Source organism: Hemiscyllium ocellatum, chromosome 28, assembly GCF_020745735.1.
Source record: "Hemiscyllium ocellatum isolate sHemOce1 chromosome 28, sHemOce1.pat.X.cur, whole genome shotgun sequence".
Taxonomy (NCBI): domain Eukaryota; kingdom Metazoa; phylum Chordata; class Chondrichthyes; order Orectolobiformes; family Hemiscylliidae; genus Hemiscyllium; species Hemiscyllium ocellatum.
In genome coordinates, this window is record NC_083428.1 from 26,476,973 (window position 1) to 26,496,653 (window position 19,681).

Here is a 19,681-nt window from a genome sequence, read left to right on the forward strand (position 1 = left end):
CTAACTCAGGTTAACCTGTTTGTCTACCATCCTCCCACTTGTTGACCATTGTGATCTGGCAATATTTCAGTTTTAAAGCTCTCTTTCTCAAATCCCTCCTGCCTACCTTTAAAATTACCTTCAGCCCATTGATATTTGATGAATAAACATAAGGATGCCACTTGTACTCCAGTCCTCGATAGTGTAATTAACGTGCAAATATTTATTCTTGGGCGTTGACATTGCAGTATCATATTCTCTTGCCCTAGATCCTAACCACTCTGATCCAAAATACCATCAAGTATAGACAAATCCTCTATGAGACATACAATACATCCGGTACCATTACCTCAACTGGATCTTGTGAAGGTGTATGTTCAGAAAGGCTCATCTCCTGTTCCTCCTGCAAAAGCCTAGTCATACACACCAGCAATAAACAAGAGGAAGAAAAGTTTGCTTGTGGAAGAATAGAAAGAGCGAAGTTGGCAGTGTATATGCAGCTTCTCATGCAAAATTTGTGGGAGTGAAATAGATGCTAGAAAGAGCATAAACAACTAAGTCCGACAAGAAATCTTCTTGAGTTTTATCAGTCACCATGGCCTTGACACTGTCCATACTAGTAACTGGAATACTTTCTTCGAATGATGAGTGGGTGTACTGTCTGACTTTCGTCCTCCAGTTTCAGCTTGCTGTCTTAAGTTGTGTGCATTCTAATCCTGCCAAAATTAAAGAGGTGTATTAATTGGTCTTGTGAGGTGCTAGAAAAATTCCTGACGAAGAGCTTATGTCCAAAGCATCGACTCTCCTGCTCCTCAGATGCTGCCTGACCTGTTGTGCTTTTCCAACGCCAAACCTTTTGACTCTACTTGAAAAACATTGTCAATTATGGTAGACCAGCTAATGCTTCGTACATAAGATCTGGGTAAATTAGCGTTGAAATAGTGGTAATTTGAGAAAGGATATACCCTGTATTGATGGAAAAAAATTCACAACATTAGTTCTGGATTGAAAGGCTGAATAAATTGGAGTTATGTTCTCTAGAGGAGGTCATGTGATGCAATGAGAAGTGTCTCTGTTATCGAGCATAAGTTCTGGGTTCAAGTCCCACTTTAAGACTTGATGGCCAAGGAAGGCACATATTTCATGTGGCCAGATATTTTGGGTATCAACTTGCAAATCCTTCTAAAACATGCCAATGGCAGATGGAAGAGTGGGAGAACATCCTGGTCAACCATGTTATAAAATGGCTACCTCCACACTACAACATGCACGTAAAAGTGCATATTTCCACTCAGACTCCATGAGTGAATTGTCAATGCACCACCATCACATTCTGTCTGGAGTTCAGAAGAATGAAGGGTGATATTCATGCAACATAAGTTCTAAAGAGCTTGCCAGGATAGAAAGAGAGAGAGATAGATAGAAGCATGAGTGCTTGATAAAATCAGCAGGTCTGGCAGCATCTGTGAAGAGAGAAACAGAATTAATGTCCGATATGACTCTTTTTTGGAACTGAAGGGAGAGGTGAAAATGTGATGTGTTTTGTACAATAGAAAAGATTAGGAGGAGTAAATGGAAGGTCAGACAAAGTTTATGGATTAGGTGGTTTAGACATCACAGGTGGCACAGAACAAAAGGAAAAAGGGAGTGGTAATACATGTAGAAAAGGGATAGGTCTGGACTACATTTTAATGTGTTTAATAGTGGAGCTTAGATCAGTTGTTCTGAAAGTAAAACAAGGAAAACCAGATACTGGGCGGGGGAGAAAAAGGGAGAGCAAGAGAAAGATACACAACAAAACGAAAGTTGAATTCAACTTTGAGTCCAGAGGTTATGTTGTTTCAACTTCTGTTGGGCTTCAAAGGAACATTGCAACAGTCATATTACAGAAATGTGAGCACGAGAGCAGGACGGTGTGTTAAAATGGTATGCGTGTTCACAGAAAGGTGGTGTTCCACTTTGAAAATCACAAATGTCACAGCACAAAACAATCTCTCTTGCCCTGTAACCTTCCCCTTACCTTCCTTTCTGTTCCCTTGTTCATTCCCATCTTTTTTCCCAGTTAAAAAAAATCACTTTTCCACCTCTCCAGTTTTGAGACCATTCCCTCCGTGAATCCCTTGTTAGGTCCATGCCCCACACCAGCTCCACACCAACCCCACACCTCCCCCTTCACTTCCATCCAAGGCCCCAAAGAATCCTTCCACATCCAACAGAGATTTACCTGTACTTTCACACACATGATTTACTGTGTCCATTTGCTCTCAGTGTGGCCTCTTATGCACTGGGGATACAGGACGCCAACTTGCAGAACGTTTCAGAGAACATCTCTGGGACATATGCACTGAACGGCCCCACTGCCCTCATGCTCGAAACATCGACTCTCCTGCTCCTCAGAAGCTGCCTGACCGGCCGTACCTTTTTAGTCCCACACTTTTCAACTCTGTTCCCCAGCATCTGCAGTCCTCACTTTCTCTGAGAATTTTCCTCAGCAAATATATTCCCTTTCAGACATTCTTACTGTATATCAGTGCTATCACAAATACTGGATATGTGTTCTCCTGCACTCCTAAACTCCCAAGCCCCATTACCAGAATGGTGTGTGTGACATAAATGAAAACCTAAACTGTGTGCCCCAAATTTCAGACAGTTCTCACTGATTTCTAAGCCAAGATGTTTTAAATATTAAATGAAGAAAAATCATATTTTAGATAGTTAAAAATTAGTTCCAACATAACGTATGAGGTTCGGAAATGTTTTAGTACATAATTCTGATATCTGCTGTATTCCCTCTATTTATTTATTCCTTATAGCTGAAAAGCCGGTTGTGATAGTGACGCAATCTCCAAATAAAGGGACAAGATCCATTGATTTTAATGTCACTTTCACGATTAGTAATCTGACATTCATTCCAGATTTACAAAACCTGAATTCGTCTCCGTATAAAGCTACATCAAGCCATGTTATTAATTCGGTAAGCCAAGATTGGAACTATACATTGTTGATTGATATCAGTCAGAATATATTGACAGTGTGCTTCTATCTCTAAAACATTTACTCTGAATGTTTTTAAATAGCTCAGGAGTCTCTACAGAAACAGCGAGATAAATAAAGAATTCTTACATTGTAAACTTGCAAGTTTCAGGTAAGACTAGTATTTATTAACTGCTCATTGTTTGCAAAGTATCTCAATAGATGTCTGTTGAGAGTACAGTAATGCCTTCAAACAAAATTTAAAATGATTTAAATGTGAAGCAGGGAATGCCGGAAATTCTCAACAGTTCAATTAAAAGTTTTTTGTCAAAAGTCAAACATAGTTTAGATGAATGTTAGTTTCAAAAAGTACATGCACACAATAATGCACACATGTACCCACATAGACAGAAAATGGAAAGCAGTAATTAGCTAAGCAACGGAAACAATATTAACATGGAACTGTAAGAGGCCAAAAGGAAAATATTTTAATCAGAGATTGGCAACATGCAGGAACAACGTGAAAGTATATCTGCAGTCTGTTGTTGAAGACAATATTAAGACTGGAGAGTAGTAAAATGCCCAAAGGAAAGAAAGCATGTTTTTCCTTGAATATGAATTAACTTCATTGGAACAGTGAAAAGATCAATAGTAGAGAACTCAATGAAGCAGAAGAACTAACTGAAATGGCATGGGGTATACTACGAGACATATACTCCACAGATTGGAAATATTCAGCCAAGTGATGACCTGTCATTAAAAGATGTCCTTATTTCAGTTCATTGAGATTTCAGATTTCCTATTGGAAATAAAGGCTATGACCAGATCCAACCATCGACTTCCATTTGCAATGTGCACAGTGCAAATCATACTGAGATATAACTGTTTTGGAAATTAGATTACATCCATCACTGGAATCTATCAACTTAACATTGTTGGGGGTCATGAGCTAGGCCTTAATAACCTATGAAAAATGCACAACAGGAGCTCACCAAGCAAGGAATGGTTGCTGACTCCCCCAGAAAAATAGCTGATTTTCGCCCTGGTGGATCCATGTACAGGAACTGGCTTGAACAATTGCTTGGATTTGTTTGGATGAGGCAGTATATAGTGCTGATACTACAGCAGATCACAGATATGGTATGAAACCAGAAACTCTCAAAACAGGCAGTCCCTGTCCTAGACGTACACCCTACTTCAATGGTCTTGTGATGAAAGTATAATGTCTTGGGCAGGAGGCCACCGTAATGAATACATTTTCAGGAAGATATCAAAGAATATATAAGCCAGTGTCAAGAAAAGACAAGCAATATGCCTTTTGCTAGTTCAACCTTCAATACATAACTAATTATTTGTTTAAAACTTTAATATTATGTTTTTGTTTAGTTAAATGGCCACGTAGTCACATTAACTTTTAATATATCTGATATACTTTTTTTCTACAGAAACAATCAATGCTATAATTCAAAAGTACTCTGTAAAACACTTCAATGATCTTAAAGATCCCTATATATTGTTAATGCAAAATATTGAGAATTGTTAATATTTTAATGAATCATTGATGTATTTGGTGGTGATTTTTGTTTACAAATTGTACAATTCCTTTACACAGGCCTGGAAATGAAGGCAACACTACGGTTGAAGCAATCTGTTCTTTTAAAAATAATCCCAATGTGAATGAAGTTGATAGAGTCACTGTTTATAATGAGTTCAGAGACAACACTGAGAAAATCACTGCATTGGGAATATATGCACTGATCGAAGACAGCCTATATGTAGATGGTATGTACTGACTCAATAATAAAGCTTAAACAGCAACACAATGCCATACACCATATTTTTTCAGAACTTATATTAACAATTGGTTGAATTTGAATGGTGTTATGCTGTGCTGTCTCCTGCTTCTCCCCAATTTTTATCAATTTTAATGAATAATCAGGATGTAAATGATGAGTGCTAAAGAAAATCATTCAATATGGATTACTCCCAAAAAATGAATTGATGATCAAAAGCAAAACTAATCTTGAATGCTTTCCTTGGAACTAGTACATTTCAGATTCTCAATTATAATTGAATTTCTTGTTGAAGCCTTGGGCAACATATTTACATTTCATATCTTAATTTTAGGTTATCAAGAATTGAAACCAACTGTAACACCAACTATAACGTTACCTGCAATCCGGGAAGGAGACTTGCCATTTGAGCTTAACTTCACAATAATAAACAGAAATTTTACTGAAGCACTTAATGACACAAATTCCCCTGAATACCAAAGCATTACAGCCAATATTACCAGGATGGTAAGGATTATTTTTTTAGTCTGTGTTTTAAATGTAAACTTCTTGTCCAGAAGATCAAATACATCACTTGCCTTTTGTTATAATCCCACCTGATGGCAATGCTGGATGAGTCAAATCTCAGAGTGAAATGTAGCTTGATAGATTATAAATTTCAATTTTACAATTGGTGGTTAGTCACTGAATTGCTATATTCTTTAACACAAGGATACAGGTTAATTACAGAAAAGAAAAAAAAAATAGGACATATGAGATATGTCATAAAGATCTTAATAGAAGCAGCAAAATGAAGTTTCTACCTGTTTCCCACCAATATCCTTTGCAGCTATTAAGTCCCAGAGAAATATCATTCCTTTCTCAACTCATTCTTTCTTACCTAACTGACTGTGTGCAGTTCCATCTTCTTGGGCTGCTATGACAGTTTTATAGCTGCTTTCTACTTATTCTGGCTTACAGTTGTGATGGCTCTTTTCAGTTCTGAAAAATTGAAAACTTCTCTGCAAACTCTCACAGATTTGAAACTTCACAAACTGGAACTCTTTTGCTAGGGGGAACTGTTCTCATGAACTGATTTCCTGATTTTGCTGAACGGAAATATAACAGTGTAAACATTTTATTAATTCTGGCCGCCACATTACCAAAAGGATGGGGACGCTTTGGAGAGGGTGCAGAAAAGGTTTACAAGGATATTGCCTGGTATAGAAGGTGCATTAGAAAAAAAAAGATTGAGGGGGGAGCTGATTGAGGTCTACAAAATCATGAAGTGTATAGACAGGGTAGATAGAGATACACTTTTTCCCAGGGTGAGGGATTCAATAGCGAGAGGTCATTCGTTCAAGGTGAGAGCTGAAAAGTTTAAGGGGGATACACACAAAAGTACTTGACACAGAGGGTGGTAGTGCCTGGTAGTAGAGGCAGGCACGGTAGATTCATTTACAATGCATCAGGACAGATGCATGAGTAGGTGGGGAGCAGAGGGATACAGATGCTTAGGAATTGGGCGATAGGTTTAGACAGTGGACTTGGATCAGCTCAGGCTTGGAGTGCCGAAGGCTGTAAATTGTCTTTGTTCTTTGTTCTAATTAACACCACTCTTATCAGCTCCACACTGAATTGAATCACATTCTTTCTTGGAAATAATGCATATATGTCACTTTTTGACAACTTTAAGAAATCAGGACCTTCACAGAATTGAAACTAAAACCCATCTGATTCAATTTGAACAATCCAAAATTCATAACTAATAGTATTAATTATGCACCTTTTTCACACTTCCAAATTCATTTTATTGGTGGAGTGTTATTCAATTCTTAATCTGTGTTCTTTTTAGTAAGATCAATTCAATGGATCTTTGACATTTTCAGCAATATTTAATTCAGATTTCTTATGAAATATGCAATCTGTGCTTACTGTGGTATATGTTTTTCAGCTTTCAGGATTGTTTAAGAAGAGCTCTTTAAAGAAGAGTTACCGTACCTCTAAAGTTATAGGGTTGAGGTAAGAGGTTTGTTGTACCATTGAGATGAAACAAAGTGATGATCTTTAATCATAAGGAAAACCTTGCCTATCCCAGCCACACTTACAAGCCTGGTCTTTGATTCCTCCCACCCAATTACTTCGCCAGTCTGACCATGGCCCAGAATGCTGTCCACTCATATTGCTGGTGATTATTCTGACACCTCCTGCCACCCTCCTGTCTGTAGTTATTGGTCTAATCATCTGTACAGACAGTTCATCTAGCCAGCTATTGAGCAGCATCTGTATGCTTTGTTCAAGGTATTCTGGGTCAACCTCCAGCGACACAAGAAATAAATATTTAATGTAAAGAGATGTAAACATAGCTATATTGTTCAAAACAGTTTCCTGATACATTTTGCTCTGTGAATTCTGCCCTATGGGGAACAACTGAGATGAAACCTGGTCACAGAATGTGTCCTATGCATTACAAAATCCTGAACATCTCTAGAGAACATCATGGCGCAGCAAAAAGTACAGTCCTATTACTACAATGTTGGTCTTGCAAAGGTATTTTGAAAAGATAAGATAGTTTGATTCAAACTTGATATGCAGGAACTGAATCACTACATCTTTAGTATTAAATCAGAATGTCATGTGCATATTGTCAAGTTACTCATCCATTTGGGTTGTGCACATTTATGGAGAGAAAAAGATTCAAATTTTCTTTTATTTTGAATTTTCTCATCAGACGTGGATCAGTTAAATGCACCTGCTTGAGCTACTTCAACCCTGACGATGCAAATGAACTAGTAACAGCAGAAAAAGTCAGAAAAGAATTTGCTACTGGAACAAATGCAACAAACTTACTTGGAAATGTCTATCAGCTAAAACCTAACAGTTTGACAGTGGGTAAAGTATCAACTCTAATTGGATTATTCCTAAATATTTCATTTGAAGTACCAAATAATATGAATCAAGGCTGGATCACTGTCGTACAAAAAATGGATGCATCTGTCCATGGCCTATCTCGAAATCTTGAGAAAATCAATGGCTCTTAACTTTTTTTGACGTATGTATGACATGAAGAAATATATTCTTGTTTTAAATTGCCTGGCTGACACGCTAACTGACATGTTTAACTCCTGCCATGCATTTAGTTATGTCTAAATGTTCCCCATGGAGTTTCTTGTAAAATCTATCATCTCATTGACCTTTATCAAACAGTCAAATACAAATAAAGCTTCTATTGTTGACTAGTAGCGGTTTTATAGGAAAAAGCGAGGACTGCAGATACTGGAGGTCAGAGTCGAGAATGTGGTGCTGGAAAAGCACAGCAGGTCAGGCAGCATCCGAGGAGCAGGAGAATTGATGTTTCAGGCATAAGCCTGATTCCTGATGAAGGGCTTATGCCCGAAATGTTGATTCTCCAGCTCCTCAGATGGGCAGAACGGTGGCACACTGGTTAGCACTGCTGCCTCACAGCGCCAGAGACCCGGGTTCAATTCCCGCCTCAGGCAACTGACTGTGTGGAGTTTGCACGTTCTCCCCACGTCTGCGTGGGGTTCCTCCGGGTGCTCTGGTTTCCTCCCACAATCCAAAGATGTGCAGGTCAGGTGAATTGGCCATGCTAAATTGCCCCTAGTGTAAGGAAAGGGACAAATGTAGGGGTATGGGTGGGTTTCGCTTCGGCGGGTCAGTGTGGACTTGTTGGGCCGAAGGGCCTGTTTCCACACTGCAAGTAATGTAATCTAATCTAATCTCACTCTCGACTCTATTACTGTTTTTCAATACATTTCAGCACTTGGTCTGCTGGGCTAAGTTTTAACCACCCTTGCAGATAGCTTTGTCCAACTTTTGTGCTCTCCTTGTCAAATGTTTGATCTGCAGAAATTGCTCTGAGTTTTCTTTCAGTTGCCAGGAGAGTGTTAGTAATTGCTTTAGAATACAACTGCATTTCTTCTACAAGAATAGATCTTCCTTTTCTGTTTGTTCTACTGCTGCTATCTCCTGTTATAAGCGTGTTGCCTGCAATGTAGCCTGTGACATATTCATATCTCATTAGTCTAATTCTGAATCTTTGTCTATGGAAATGCATTTTTCAGATTCTTTCAATCCCAATAATATTAGCAGGAATAAAAGTCCCACAAGAAAGGCTATAAAACTTTTGCATCCCTGCTAATGGTTCTTTCCCTGTGGTTGTCTACCTCAGTCCCGTTTATATCAAAACTCTTTATCTAAAATGTATAAAAGTTTTCTTCTTCCATCAGTTTCCACTTAGGTAAGGACTACGCCAAGTCCCACATTTGTGGCTACAATAGTGAATAAGCTTGGATTGCATTGTGCAAGTTTATCAGTAGGAAAATGCTTGTTTTCATCTTCTTAAAATCCTGACTCCAATACCAATGCTGGCCTTTCATTGAAAGCTCTCTAATGGGTTGGATAAAATTGATAAATTAGGCATAAAGATTCCCACTTTATTCACCATGCCAAAGAAGCAATTTACATCATTAATACACTTCAGTGCTTTAAATTCATTACTGGTCTTCCTTGGATTCTCTCTGATGCCTTGATTTTTGGATTAGTATCCTTAGAATGTAATCATCATTCTGGAGAACTGGCATATCTCATAAGTTGTATGGCCTGCATTTTGTATTGTCCTAACATGTACATGTCTTTTTGGTCATGTCCTTCTTTGTTTTACGATGGATGAGGATATCATCCAAATGGCAAATTGCCCACAGCTTCCCTTCTATAATTCCAGACATTGCTCTTTTGGGAATCGCTACTACACTGGAGATCCTAAATGGCAAATAGAGTCATAGAGATGTATAGCATGGAAATAGACCCTTTGGTCTAACCCATCCATGCCAACCAGATATCCCACCCCAATCTAGACCCACCTGCCAGCACCCAGCCCATATCCCTCCAAACCCTTCCTATTCATATACCCATCCAAATGCCTCTTAAATGTTGCAATTGTACCAGCCTTCACCACATCCTCTGGCAGCTCATTCCATACACGTATCACCTCCTGTATGAAAGAGTTGCCCCTTAGGTCTCTTTTATATCTTTTTCCTCTCACCCTAAGCCTATGTCCTCTAGTTCTGGTCTCCCCAACCCCAGGGAAAAGACTTTGCCTATTTATCCTATCCATGTCCCTCATAATTTTATAAACCTCGATAAAGTCACCCCTCAGCCTCCGACGCTCCAGGGAAAATAGCCCCAGTCTGTTCAGCCTTTCCCTGTAGCTCAGATCCTCCAACCCTGGCAACATCCTTGTAAATCTTTTCTGAACCCTTTCAAGTTTCAACATCTTTCTGATAGGAAGGAGACCAGAATTGCACGCAGTGTTCCAACAGTGGCCTAACCAATGTCCTGTACAGCCGCAACATGACCTCCCAACTCCTGTACTCAATACTCAATAAAGGAAAGCATACCAAACGCCTTCTTCACTATCCTATCTACCTGCGACTCCACTTTCAAAGAGCTATGAACCTGCATTCCAAGGTATCTTTGTTCAGCAACACTCCCAAGGACCTTACCATTAAGTGTATAAGTCCTGCTAAGATTTACTTTCCCAAAATGCAGCACCTCGCATGTATCTGAATTAAACTTCAGTTGCCACTTCTCAGCCCATTGGTCCATCTGGTCAAGATCCTGTTGTAATCTGAGGTAACCCTCTTTGCTGTCCACTACACCTCCAGTTTTGGTGTCATCTGCAAACTTACTAACTGTAGCTCTTATGCTCGCATCCAAATCATTTATGTAAATGACAAAAAGTATAGGGCCCAGCACCGATCCTTGTGGTACTTCACTGGTTACAGGCCTCCAGTCTGAAAAACAACCCTCCACCACCACCCTCTGTCTTCTACCTTTGAGCCAGTTCTGCATCCAAATGGCTAGTTCTCCCTGAATTCCATGAGATCTAACCTTGCTAACCAATCTCCCATGGGGAACCTTGTGGAACGCCTTAATGAAGTCCATATAGATCACATCTACTGCTCTGCCCTCATCAATCCTCTTTGTTACTTCATCAAAAAACTCAATCAAATTTGTGAGTTTTCTTTATTCACAAATGGGATGTGGGCATCATTTATTGTCCATCATATTTCCTCTGAGAAGATGGTGGTGAGCTATGTTCTTGAAATAATTCAGTCCATTTGGTGTATGTGTACACACAATACCTTTTAGGAAGGGAGCTCCAGGACTTTCACCAGCAACACAGAAAGAACAGCGATAAATTTCCAAGTTTGGATGGTGTGTGGGTTGGAGGGAATTTGCAGATGGTGATGTTTCCATGTATCTGCTGCCCTGTCTTTCTAGATACTGGTAGCCATGGATTTAGAAAATGCTGTCTCAAGAACCTTAGCGAATTTCTGTAGTTCATCTTGTAGCCGGTAGACACTGCTGTAACAATACTGCTGAAACAGTGTAGTAAACATAGTCAATAATCTTGACTCATGGTGTAAGGACATGTGCTGAAATGTACTGGTTTCTTCCAATTTTGAGAAAGGCATGTTTGTTGTCAATTTGGCCAAACTAACATCAACAGACAAAATAAGGTGGACATTTAACTCGTTTATTCAATAGTGAGATCCATGCATAATCTTAGTTCTCCATTTGTCTTGGGGATAGTCACTAGCCCTGGGCATCATTATGTCTAGTGATGTGTCTCCACTTGCATTCATGTAGCCTAAGTGTAATTTTACCTTCCTCATCAAAGGATGAGGAATTTTCCTGACAGCATACAACTAGGTGGGCTTAAACCTTCTTGCAGAGTTACATGATAATTATGCTTCAATTTGCTTCAGCCTTTGAATAATTTTGCAAATTCTGGCTGGGATTCTGTCCTTTCTTAATTCTGAAAAATTGCATCCACTCTCTCCAAGAGACTTCGACAAATATATGCATTGCTGCTTAACAATGAAATATGATTCTTTAGTATATGGAGTCACACATCAACACCTCATCTTTTATAATCACATTTTGTGATAGTTTGCCCACTAACCTGAAGATCTGCACTTCCTGGACATTTTTTTTAATTTCACTGACTGAACTTGCAGACTTGAAATGTTGTCTTTATATTTTTACTTTCCTAAACCTTACCTGAACCTGGTTTTCATTTCTCTGGAAAATTTCCTTTTGCAGGACATTTCCTTTGTTTTTGAGCCAATGAAGTACCTTACACTCCCAGGAAGGGGAGAAGAGGCAATATGAGCATGCTCACAGCAGGGGATGGGGAGGGGGAATGAGGCAATGTGTGCATACTGTCTAAAATGGTGCCAGATTGTGGCGACAAACACTTTTCACTGTATTTCCCCAAATACATGTGACAATAAAAATCATTCATTCATTCCTGCTGGTCATTCACATCACTCGTAGTTCTGTGTTTTTACCCATATCTTGTACAACTTAATTTGGTCAATGATGTTGACCCCCACTCTTTAGGCATTTTGGTTGTCTTTGGGAAGGTGATGGCACCATCTTGGGGCCTATTCATCTGACTGGGTCAAAAGAATACCTAATATTTCTTTTCAGGACTGATTAATTTTGAATGCCTAGTTTTTAAGTGTAACATTGCTGTATTTTTTTAATAGTGAGTAGAGTGGGTTCTTTCTGGTTATATGTTTTATTGAGATCTGTCTCTTGATTAGATATAAAACATAGGTACTACCTTAGCCTGCAGCAGTGTTGTTTAGAGGAGTAAGACTGTGCTATTTTCTGTAGATTGTTAAGGTGCAAAGATGGCCTATAGTAGAGTGTTGTGCTCTCCATGTTGGATGTGGGAGATTAGGGAGAATTTCCATGGTACTGATGATTATGTCTGCAGTATGTTCGGTTGTGAATCCTTTCAGATCGTATGGATTGGTTGGAGCGGTCATTAGAGGCAATGAGGAATTTGCAGGAGATGGGGATGTGATGGATAGGAAGTATGAAATTATGGGAAGGAAGAAAAACTGCAGATGGGTTACTGCCAGGAAAGATAGGAGAGGGAGGCAGATAGAGCAGGAGCCTCCTGTGGTTATCCCATTCTCAAAACAAATATGCTTTTTTTTAAGATTAGATAACTTACAGTGTGGAAACAAGCCCTTCGGCCCAACAAGTCCACACCGACCCACCGAAGCGCAACCCACCCATACCCCTACATTTACCCCTTACCTAACACTACGGGCAATTTAGCATGGCCAATTCTCCTGACCCGCACATCTTTGGACTGTGGGAGGAAACCGGAGCACCCGGAGGAAACCCACGCAGACACGGGGAGAATGTGCAAACTCCACACAGTCAGTCGCCTGAGTCGGGAAATGGAGGTTATGGTAAACAAAGAGAGGAACCATATGTCAGGTGTAGACAGTCATATGCTGTTTTGGAAAACGAAGGGTGTGACAGATTCTCAGGGGAATGTAGCACCAACAGTGAAGTTTCTGGTGCCAAGACTGGCTCTAATGTCATGAGGGGTACGTCAGGTTCCAAGCAATCAATTGTGATAGGGGTACATCAGGTTCCAAGCCATCTAGTCAGTGGCACAACAGAAGTTTTTGCATCCAACAGCAAGAAATCAGATTGGTGTGGTGCCTCCCTGGTGCCAGCATCAAGTATATCATGGAGAGAGTGCAGAATATTCTCAAAGGTGAGTGGGACCAGCACAAGGTCCTTGTACACATTAGAACTAATGACATAGGAAGGAAAAAGGATGAGGTTCTGAAGAGATAATATAGAATGTTAGTCAAGAATTTGAAAAGGAGGTCCTCAAGGGTAGTAATATCTGGATTACTCCCAGTGCTACGAGCTAGTGAGGGTAGCAATAGGTGGACAGAGTAGGTGGATATGGTTGAGGAGCTTGTGCAAGGGAGAAGGATTCACATTTTTGAATCATTGGAATCTCTCCTGGGGTAGAAGTGACCTGCATAAGGAGGACGGATTGCACCTGAATTGGAAGGGAGATTTGCTAGAGCTGCTTCGGAGGATTTAAACTAGTAAGGAGGCAGGAACAAAACAAAGAACGATATAAATTAAACTGCATTTATTTCAATGCAACAGGCCTAACAGGGAAGGCAGAGGAACTCAGGGCATGGTTAGGAACATGGGACTGAGATATCATCACAATTACAGAAACATGGCTCAGGGATGGATAGGACAGGCAGCTTAATGTTCCAGGATATAAATGCCACAGGAAAGATAGAAAGGGAAGCAAGTGAGGAGGGGGAGTGGTGTTTTTGATAAGGGATAGCATTACAGCTGTACTAAGGGAGGATATTCCCAGAAATACATCCTAGGAAGTTATTTGGGTAGAACTGAGAAATAAGAAAGGGATGATCACCTTATTGGGAGTGTATTATGGACCCCCTAATAGTCAGAGCGAAATTGAGAATCAAATTTGTAAGGTGATCTCAGTTATCTGTAAGAATAATAGTTTGGTAATGGTAGGGGATTTTAATTTTCCAAACATAGACTGCCATAGTGTTCAAGGTTAAGTGTGTACAAGAACATTTTCTGATTCAATATCTGGATATACCTACTAGAGAAGATGCAAAACTTGACCTACTCTTGGGAAATAAGGCAGAGCCGGTGACTGAGGTGTCAGTGGGGAGCACTTTGGGGCCAGCGACCATAATTCCATTTGTTTTAAAATAGTGATGGAAAAGGATAGACCAGACCTAAAAGTTTAAGTTCTAAATTGGAGAAAGGCCAATTTTGAGAATATTAGGCAAGAACCTTCAAATGTTGATTGGGCGCATACGATTGCTGGTAAAGGGAAGCCTTCAAAAATGAGATAACGAGAGTCCAGAGATAACATATTCCTGTTAAGGTGAATTGCAAGGCTGGTAGGTGTAGGGAATGCTGGAGAAATTAAGGTTATGGTAAACAAAGAGAGGAACCATATGTCAGGTATAGACAGGATAGATAAAAAGTCTCCTTAGAAGAGTATAAAGGCAGTAGGAGTGTACATAAGAGGGAAATCAGAAAGGTAAAAAGGGACATGAGATAGACTTGGTAAGTACGGTTAAGGAGAATTGAAGGAATTTTATAAATACAATAAAGACAGAAGGGTAACTAGGGAGAGAATAGGGCTCCTCAAAGATCAGTATGGCAGCCTATGTGTGGAACCACAGGAAATGGGGGAGGGAGATACTAAATGAATATTTTGCATCAGTGTTTACTGTGGAGAAGGACATGGAAGATCGAAATTGGGAGGTCATGTTGTGGTTGTACAGGACTTTGGTTAGGCCACTTTTGGAATATTATATGCAATTCTGGTCTCCTTCCTGTAGAAAGGATGTTGTGTAACATGAAAATGTTCAGAAAAGATTTACAAGGATATTGCCAGGATTGGAAGGTTTGTGTTATGGGGAAAGGCTGTTTTCCCTGGAGTGTCAGAGACTGAGGGATGACCTTATGGAGGTTTAGAAAATCGTGAGGGGCACAGATCGAGTAAATAGACAAGGTCTTTTCCCTGGGGTGGAGGAGTCTAGAACTAGAGAGTTTAGGTTTACGTTGAGAGGGGAAAGATTTAAAAAGGGGCCCCATAGGGAAACTTTTTCACGCAAAGAGTGGTATGTATATGGCATGAGCTGCCAGAAGAAATGTCAAAGGCTCTTACAGCAATAATTCCAACATTTAAACTGCACCTGGATGGGTATATGAGTAGGAAGGGTTTAAAGGGATATGTGTCAAGTGCTGGCAAATGTGACTAGATTAATTTAGGTTACCTGGTCAACATGGACAAGTTGAACCAAAAGGTCTGTTTCCATGCTGTACATCTCTATAACTCTATGTCACTTAATGGTAAACTGACACTCTGTATCTCTTAAAGGTGTACCCACATACTGATTGTGAGACATAACAGATCATCATCACTGCTGCCAATATACTAGGCACCAATCTACATGTTTCACTCAATATATTGCCCAATGGATGCAAACAATCCTAAATTCTTACCTGGCATATTAAATGCTGACCGAGCAGCTGTTCCTGCTCAGTCTCTGGTCAATTTATAATTTAAATTCCAAGTCATGTTTGGTCTGTTCTAACCTTTTCGATGACAATTGAGATTTCTTAGGCCTCTTGTGGCACTGTGGTAGTGTCCCCACCTCTGGACTAGAATACCCAGATTCAAATCCCACCTATTCCTTAAGTGTACCATAACATTTCAGAACAGATTGATTAATAGTATCTCACATAATTTAATATTTGTCCATTTAAAAAATTGCTTTATGAATGTCATGCCAAACTGCAGATTTGTTGTGATGCAGATTGTTTTGACACCTTTCCGTATGCATATCTTTATCTCTGGCTGAGTGAAACAAGTACTTCTGTACAATGCATCAGCTAGATTGTTTTAATTTGTTCTTGGGATTTGGATATCACTAGCAAGACCAGTGTTAATGCCCAACTCTCATTATATTTGAGAAAGTGGCAGTAAGCTGCCTTTGCAGCCTTTCTAGTTCCTTCAGTGTAGGTACAATAACAGTGCTGTCAGAGGGAGTATTGGCAACACAGCCACTGTCTGACACCATCACTGGTACATTTGAATGCTTTGTCCAGTCTATCATAGTTGGACTAATGCTACTGAGGCTATTTACCAAAGCTATATGACATATTTTGGATTCATCTGAAGTTGAAATTAACACTTCGCACAATATATAGTGAACAGTCTTTTCAAAATAGTCTGTTATGAGTTGCATGGTTGAATTCATTCAAATAAGCCCATATAAGGGACAGTTCCTTACTTCCAATGGAAGTTTTGCTCAGAGAAGCAGAACTATGGTGTAGCTCTCTCTCTCTGAGCCCAATTGCTTTTAACAATAGTTGTCCTCATCCAAAATAAAAAAAATGTAGAATGACCCCATATAGCTTCCAACGTACTGATAACTTGACTGAACAGTGCACACTATAAGTTATTGTACATCACATGCACTGCAAGATTTAATTCACATATATTTCACCTTTAATTGTTTTGCAACCTGTGTTTTATTTATGTAGAAGCTAAAGCACCAATTTCTGACAGCAAAGTAGAAATTCCATACTGGGGAATCATACTCATCGTTCTAGGCATACTCCTCATTCTATTCCTGTTCATCCTTGGAGCTTTACTGGTATGTACAACAGATTATTCAATATTGTGCATAGTGCTGAACTCTAGAAATATAGAGTATACGTTGGAAAATTGCAGAAGGTCAGAATAAAGGCATGCTATATAGCATCATGAGCCAAATCAATTATAAGAATCACTTGTCTCCAAGATTCAACAGTACATCATTGTTGTTGTAATGCAGAACAAATTCTAATGCTTCCTCTAAAGATCTCCTCAAGCAAAAATGCACTTAGCATGAAAAAGAAGAGCTGGATCAAATCCATATTTGGGGAGAAAAATATCTGGCCATTGTTCAAGATAGAGCCTTTCTTCAGAAAGAAAGAAACATGAGCAAATAAGGGGGGGAAAGGCTTCTCCAAACCACATCAGATCACTAACATCACCTGAAAAAAAGATTTAAGATTATAGATAAATTCTGAAGTCACATTGGTCAATATTCAGATCAGAGATTCACCTCTCAATACCCAAGTGAAAATTGGGTGGAACAGATCAGGAGCCAAAGGTTCAGTGGTCAGAGTGGTAATAGAGGGGGAATCATATTTTACTTAATAGGTTATGGTACTTCTCAAATGTTTAGTAACCAGTATTTTAATCTTTCAGATTGCACTGTGCTTGAAAAAGAAGCACCAAGGATTCTACAACATGATGCAAAACCCTGCAGGCTTTTACTTTCCACATCAAAAATTCTACTGACAGAAAACATTAACAATAAAAAAAATTAGTGATAAACAGCAAACATGCAAATTAGTGATTAAAGTAGAAATAACGTATTACAATTATGTAGCTAAACAGAACCAATCCAAATTAATTATTTGTTGCAACTCTGGATAGTCCTCTAAGAAACTTTTAGGACTTTACTTGAAGAAAAAGCACTAAAGAAGAAAAATGTTGTCAAAGAATATTATATTGATGACAAAATGTTCAGGTATTAAAGCTAAAATAAAATCAAAATAACAAATGCTTGTCATGCTTCTGTGTCTTGAATGTTTGGTTTGTGCATCAGTTGCAATAAATTATTGTCATCAGTCAGACATCTGCATTGTGTTAAATGTTATATTTATCTCTATTATCTACATGAATCTCAATGATATGAACTTTAATAATAAATAGTACTGTGGTGATCTAATAACTCTATTAAATGATTATTGGAAACTATTTAAATATTCGAATGACAGAATAAATAGGTTAATGTATTTATAAAATTATTTTTTCTTGGGTGATGAACATTTACAAAGCTGTCTATTTTTGTAAATCATGTCAAAATAACGAAAGCCTAAAATAAACTACTCATAACAAGTTTTCATTTTGTATTTCATTTTTAACAGCATTACATGCTGAATGTTGCAACCTACATGAAAACTACATATTCTCAATCAAAATTGATGGTATATAGAACAAAGATGGCAACTCAGCTTTTCTCTCCAGGGTAATACACAGTGCAGTCTCACCTCAGATAAGGGCTTTTGCTGAAGTTTGGGAAGCAGGAATCCAACTCCAAGAGGCATGAAGCACTGATAAAAGGGCAAGGACCTTTTTATTCATTCATGGGATGTGGGTATTGATGGTTGGGCCAACATGTGTTGCCTATTCTTAGTTACCCTTCGAAAAGATGGCAGAGAGTCACCTTCTTGAATTGTTGTAGTCCCCTTGCCTTAAGTAGATCCACAATGCTGTTAGAGAAGACATTCCAGAATGTTGACCCAACAACACTGAAGGAACGGCGATATATTTCCAAGTCAGGTTGTGGAGTGATTTGAAGTGGATCTAGCATGTACAGATATTTGCTGCCCTCATTATTTGAGATGGAAAGAGTTGTGGGTTTTGAAGGTACTGTTTAAGGAGCTTTCGTGAATTTCTGCAGTGCATCTTGTAGGGTAAGTGCTGCTGCTACTGAGCATCGATGGTGAAGGATGTGGATGTGGTGCCAATTAAACTTACTGCTTTGGCCTGGATGGTGTCAAGTTTCTAGAGTGTTTCTGGAGCTGCAGTCTAGCAGACAGTAATCAGACTCCTGACTTGTGCCTTGTAGATGGTGGACAAGATTTGGAGTGTCAGAAGAAGAGTTATTCACAGGATTTCTAGCCTTTAACTGGCTCTTGTAGCCACTCTATTTGTATGGCTAATTCAATTTATGGTCATTTAAACCCCAGAATTTTGATAGTGGGGGATATCGTGCGAACACCATTACAAGTCAAGAGGCTGTGGGTAAATTTCTTATTGGAAGGGGCCATTGTCTGGCATTTGTGTATGTGATAATGCCTACAAGGCCAGTGGAGAAATCACTAATTAATCTTGTGTGGAGCTTGTTGAGTACGAGTTCCCTTGGAAACAGACAATGGTCTGCCCAGCTAGAACCACCACCTGAACCCTTTATAAAGGTGGGTCTGTGCAAATTTCTTTCCTGGGCAAAGATTAGCCTGCAAATATCATGAGTATTCATGCTATTTTGATGTTTAATCATAAATTATGTTCCTTTCCAGTCTGGTTTTCTGGGTTATTAAATCAGTGACAAGAATAAAGAAAAGTTTCAGATTGTTTTGCCCTTCAACAAACTCTGTGAAACTATGACAGGAAAATATTAGAATACCATTGTTTGAGAAACTGCAACCTAATGATGTGGTTGTGGAGGGTTGGCCCCAGTACGCCAAAAGAATGAGATACTTCTTGCAAGCAAATGGGATAGAAGGGGACCACATTCTAAAAGTCATTCTCCAGACCACTTGTGGGGCCCTGACTTTCAGCACCCAGCTTCAAAATCTTCTGACTGATAGATCAGGTTGCAGATCAGTAATGACCCCAAATCACAGAACTAGCCCTTTCCTGCAAAAACACAGAAAAAGGGACTCGGGAATTTCAGGGGTCCAGAGATGATACCATC

At 39.2% G+C, this 19,681-nt stretch overlaps 1 protein-coding gene across 1 annotated transcript in view; it reads left to right on the forward strand.

Annotated features, from left to right (window-relative positions):
- The window catches only part of LOC132829220 (mucin-16-like), a 50,828-nt gene extending 33,238 nt beyond the window's left edge, over positions 1 to 17,590 (forward strand). The window contains exons 39-46 of the mRNA XM_060846587.1: positions 2,793 to 2,953; positions 3,057 to 3,124; positions 4,565 to 4,734; positions 5,080 to 5,252; positions 6,679 to 6,746; positions 7,456 to 7,616; positions 16,692 to 16,804; positions 17,404 to 17,590. Coding sequence (XP_060702570.1) covers positions 2,793 to 2,953; positions 3,057 to 3,124; positions 4,565 to 4,734; positions 5,080 to 5,252; positions 6,679 to 6,746; positions 7,456 to 7,616; positions 16,692 to 16,804; positions 17,404 to 17,496 — 1,007 coding nt within the window. The 3' untranslated portion in view covers positions 17,497 to 17,590. The remainder of the gene's footprint in view (positions 1 to 2,792; positions 2,954 to 3,056; positions 3,125 to 4,564; positions 4,735 to 5,079; positions 5,253 to 6,678; positions 6,747 to 7,455; positions 7,617 to 16,691; positions 16,805 to 17,403) is intronic.
- The last annotated feature ends 2,091 nt before the right edge of the window (positions 17,591 to 19,681 follow it).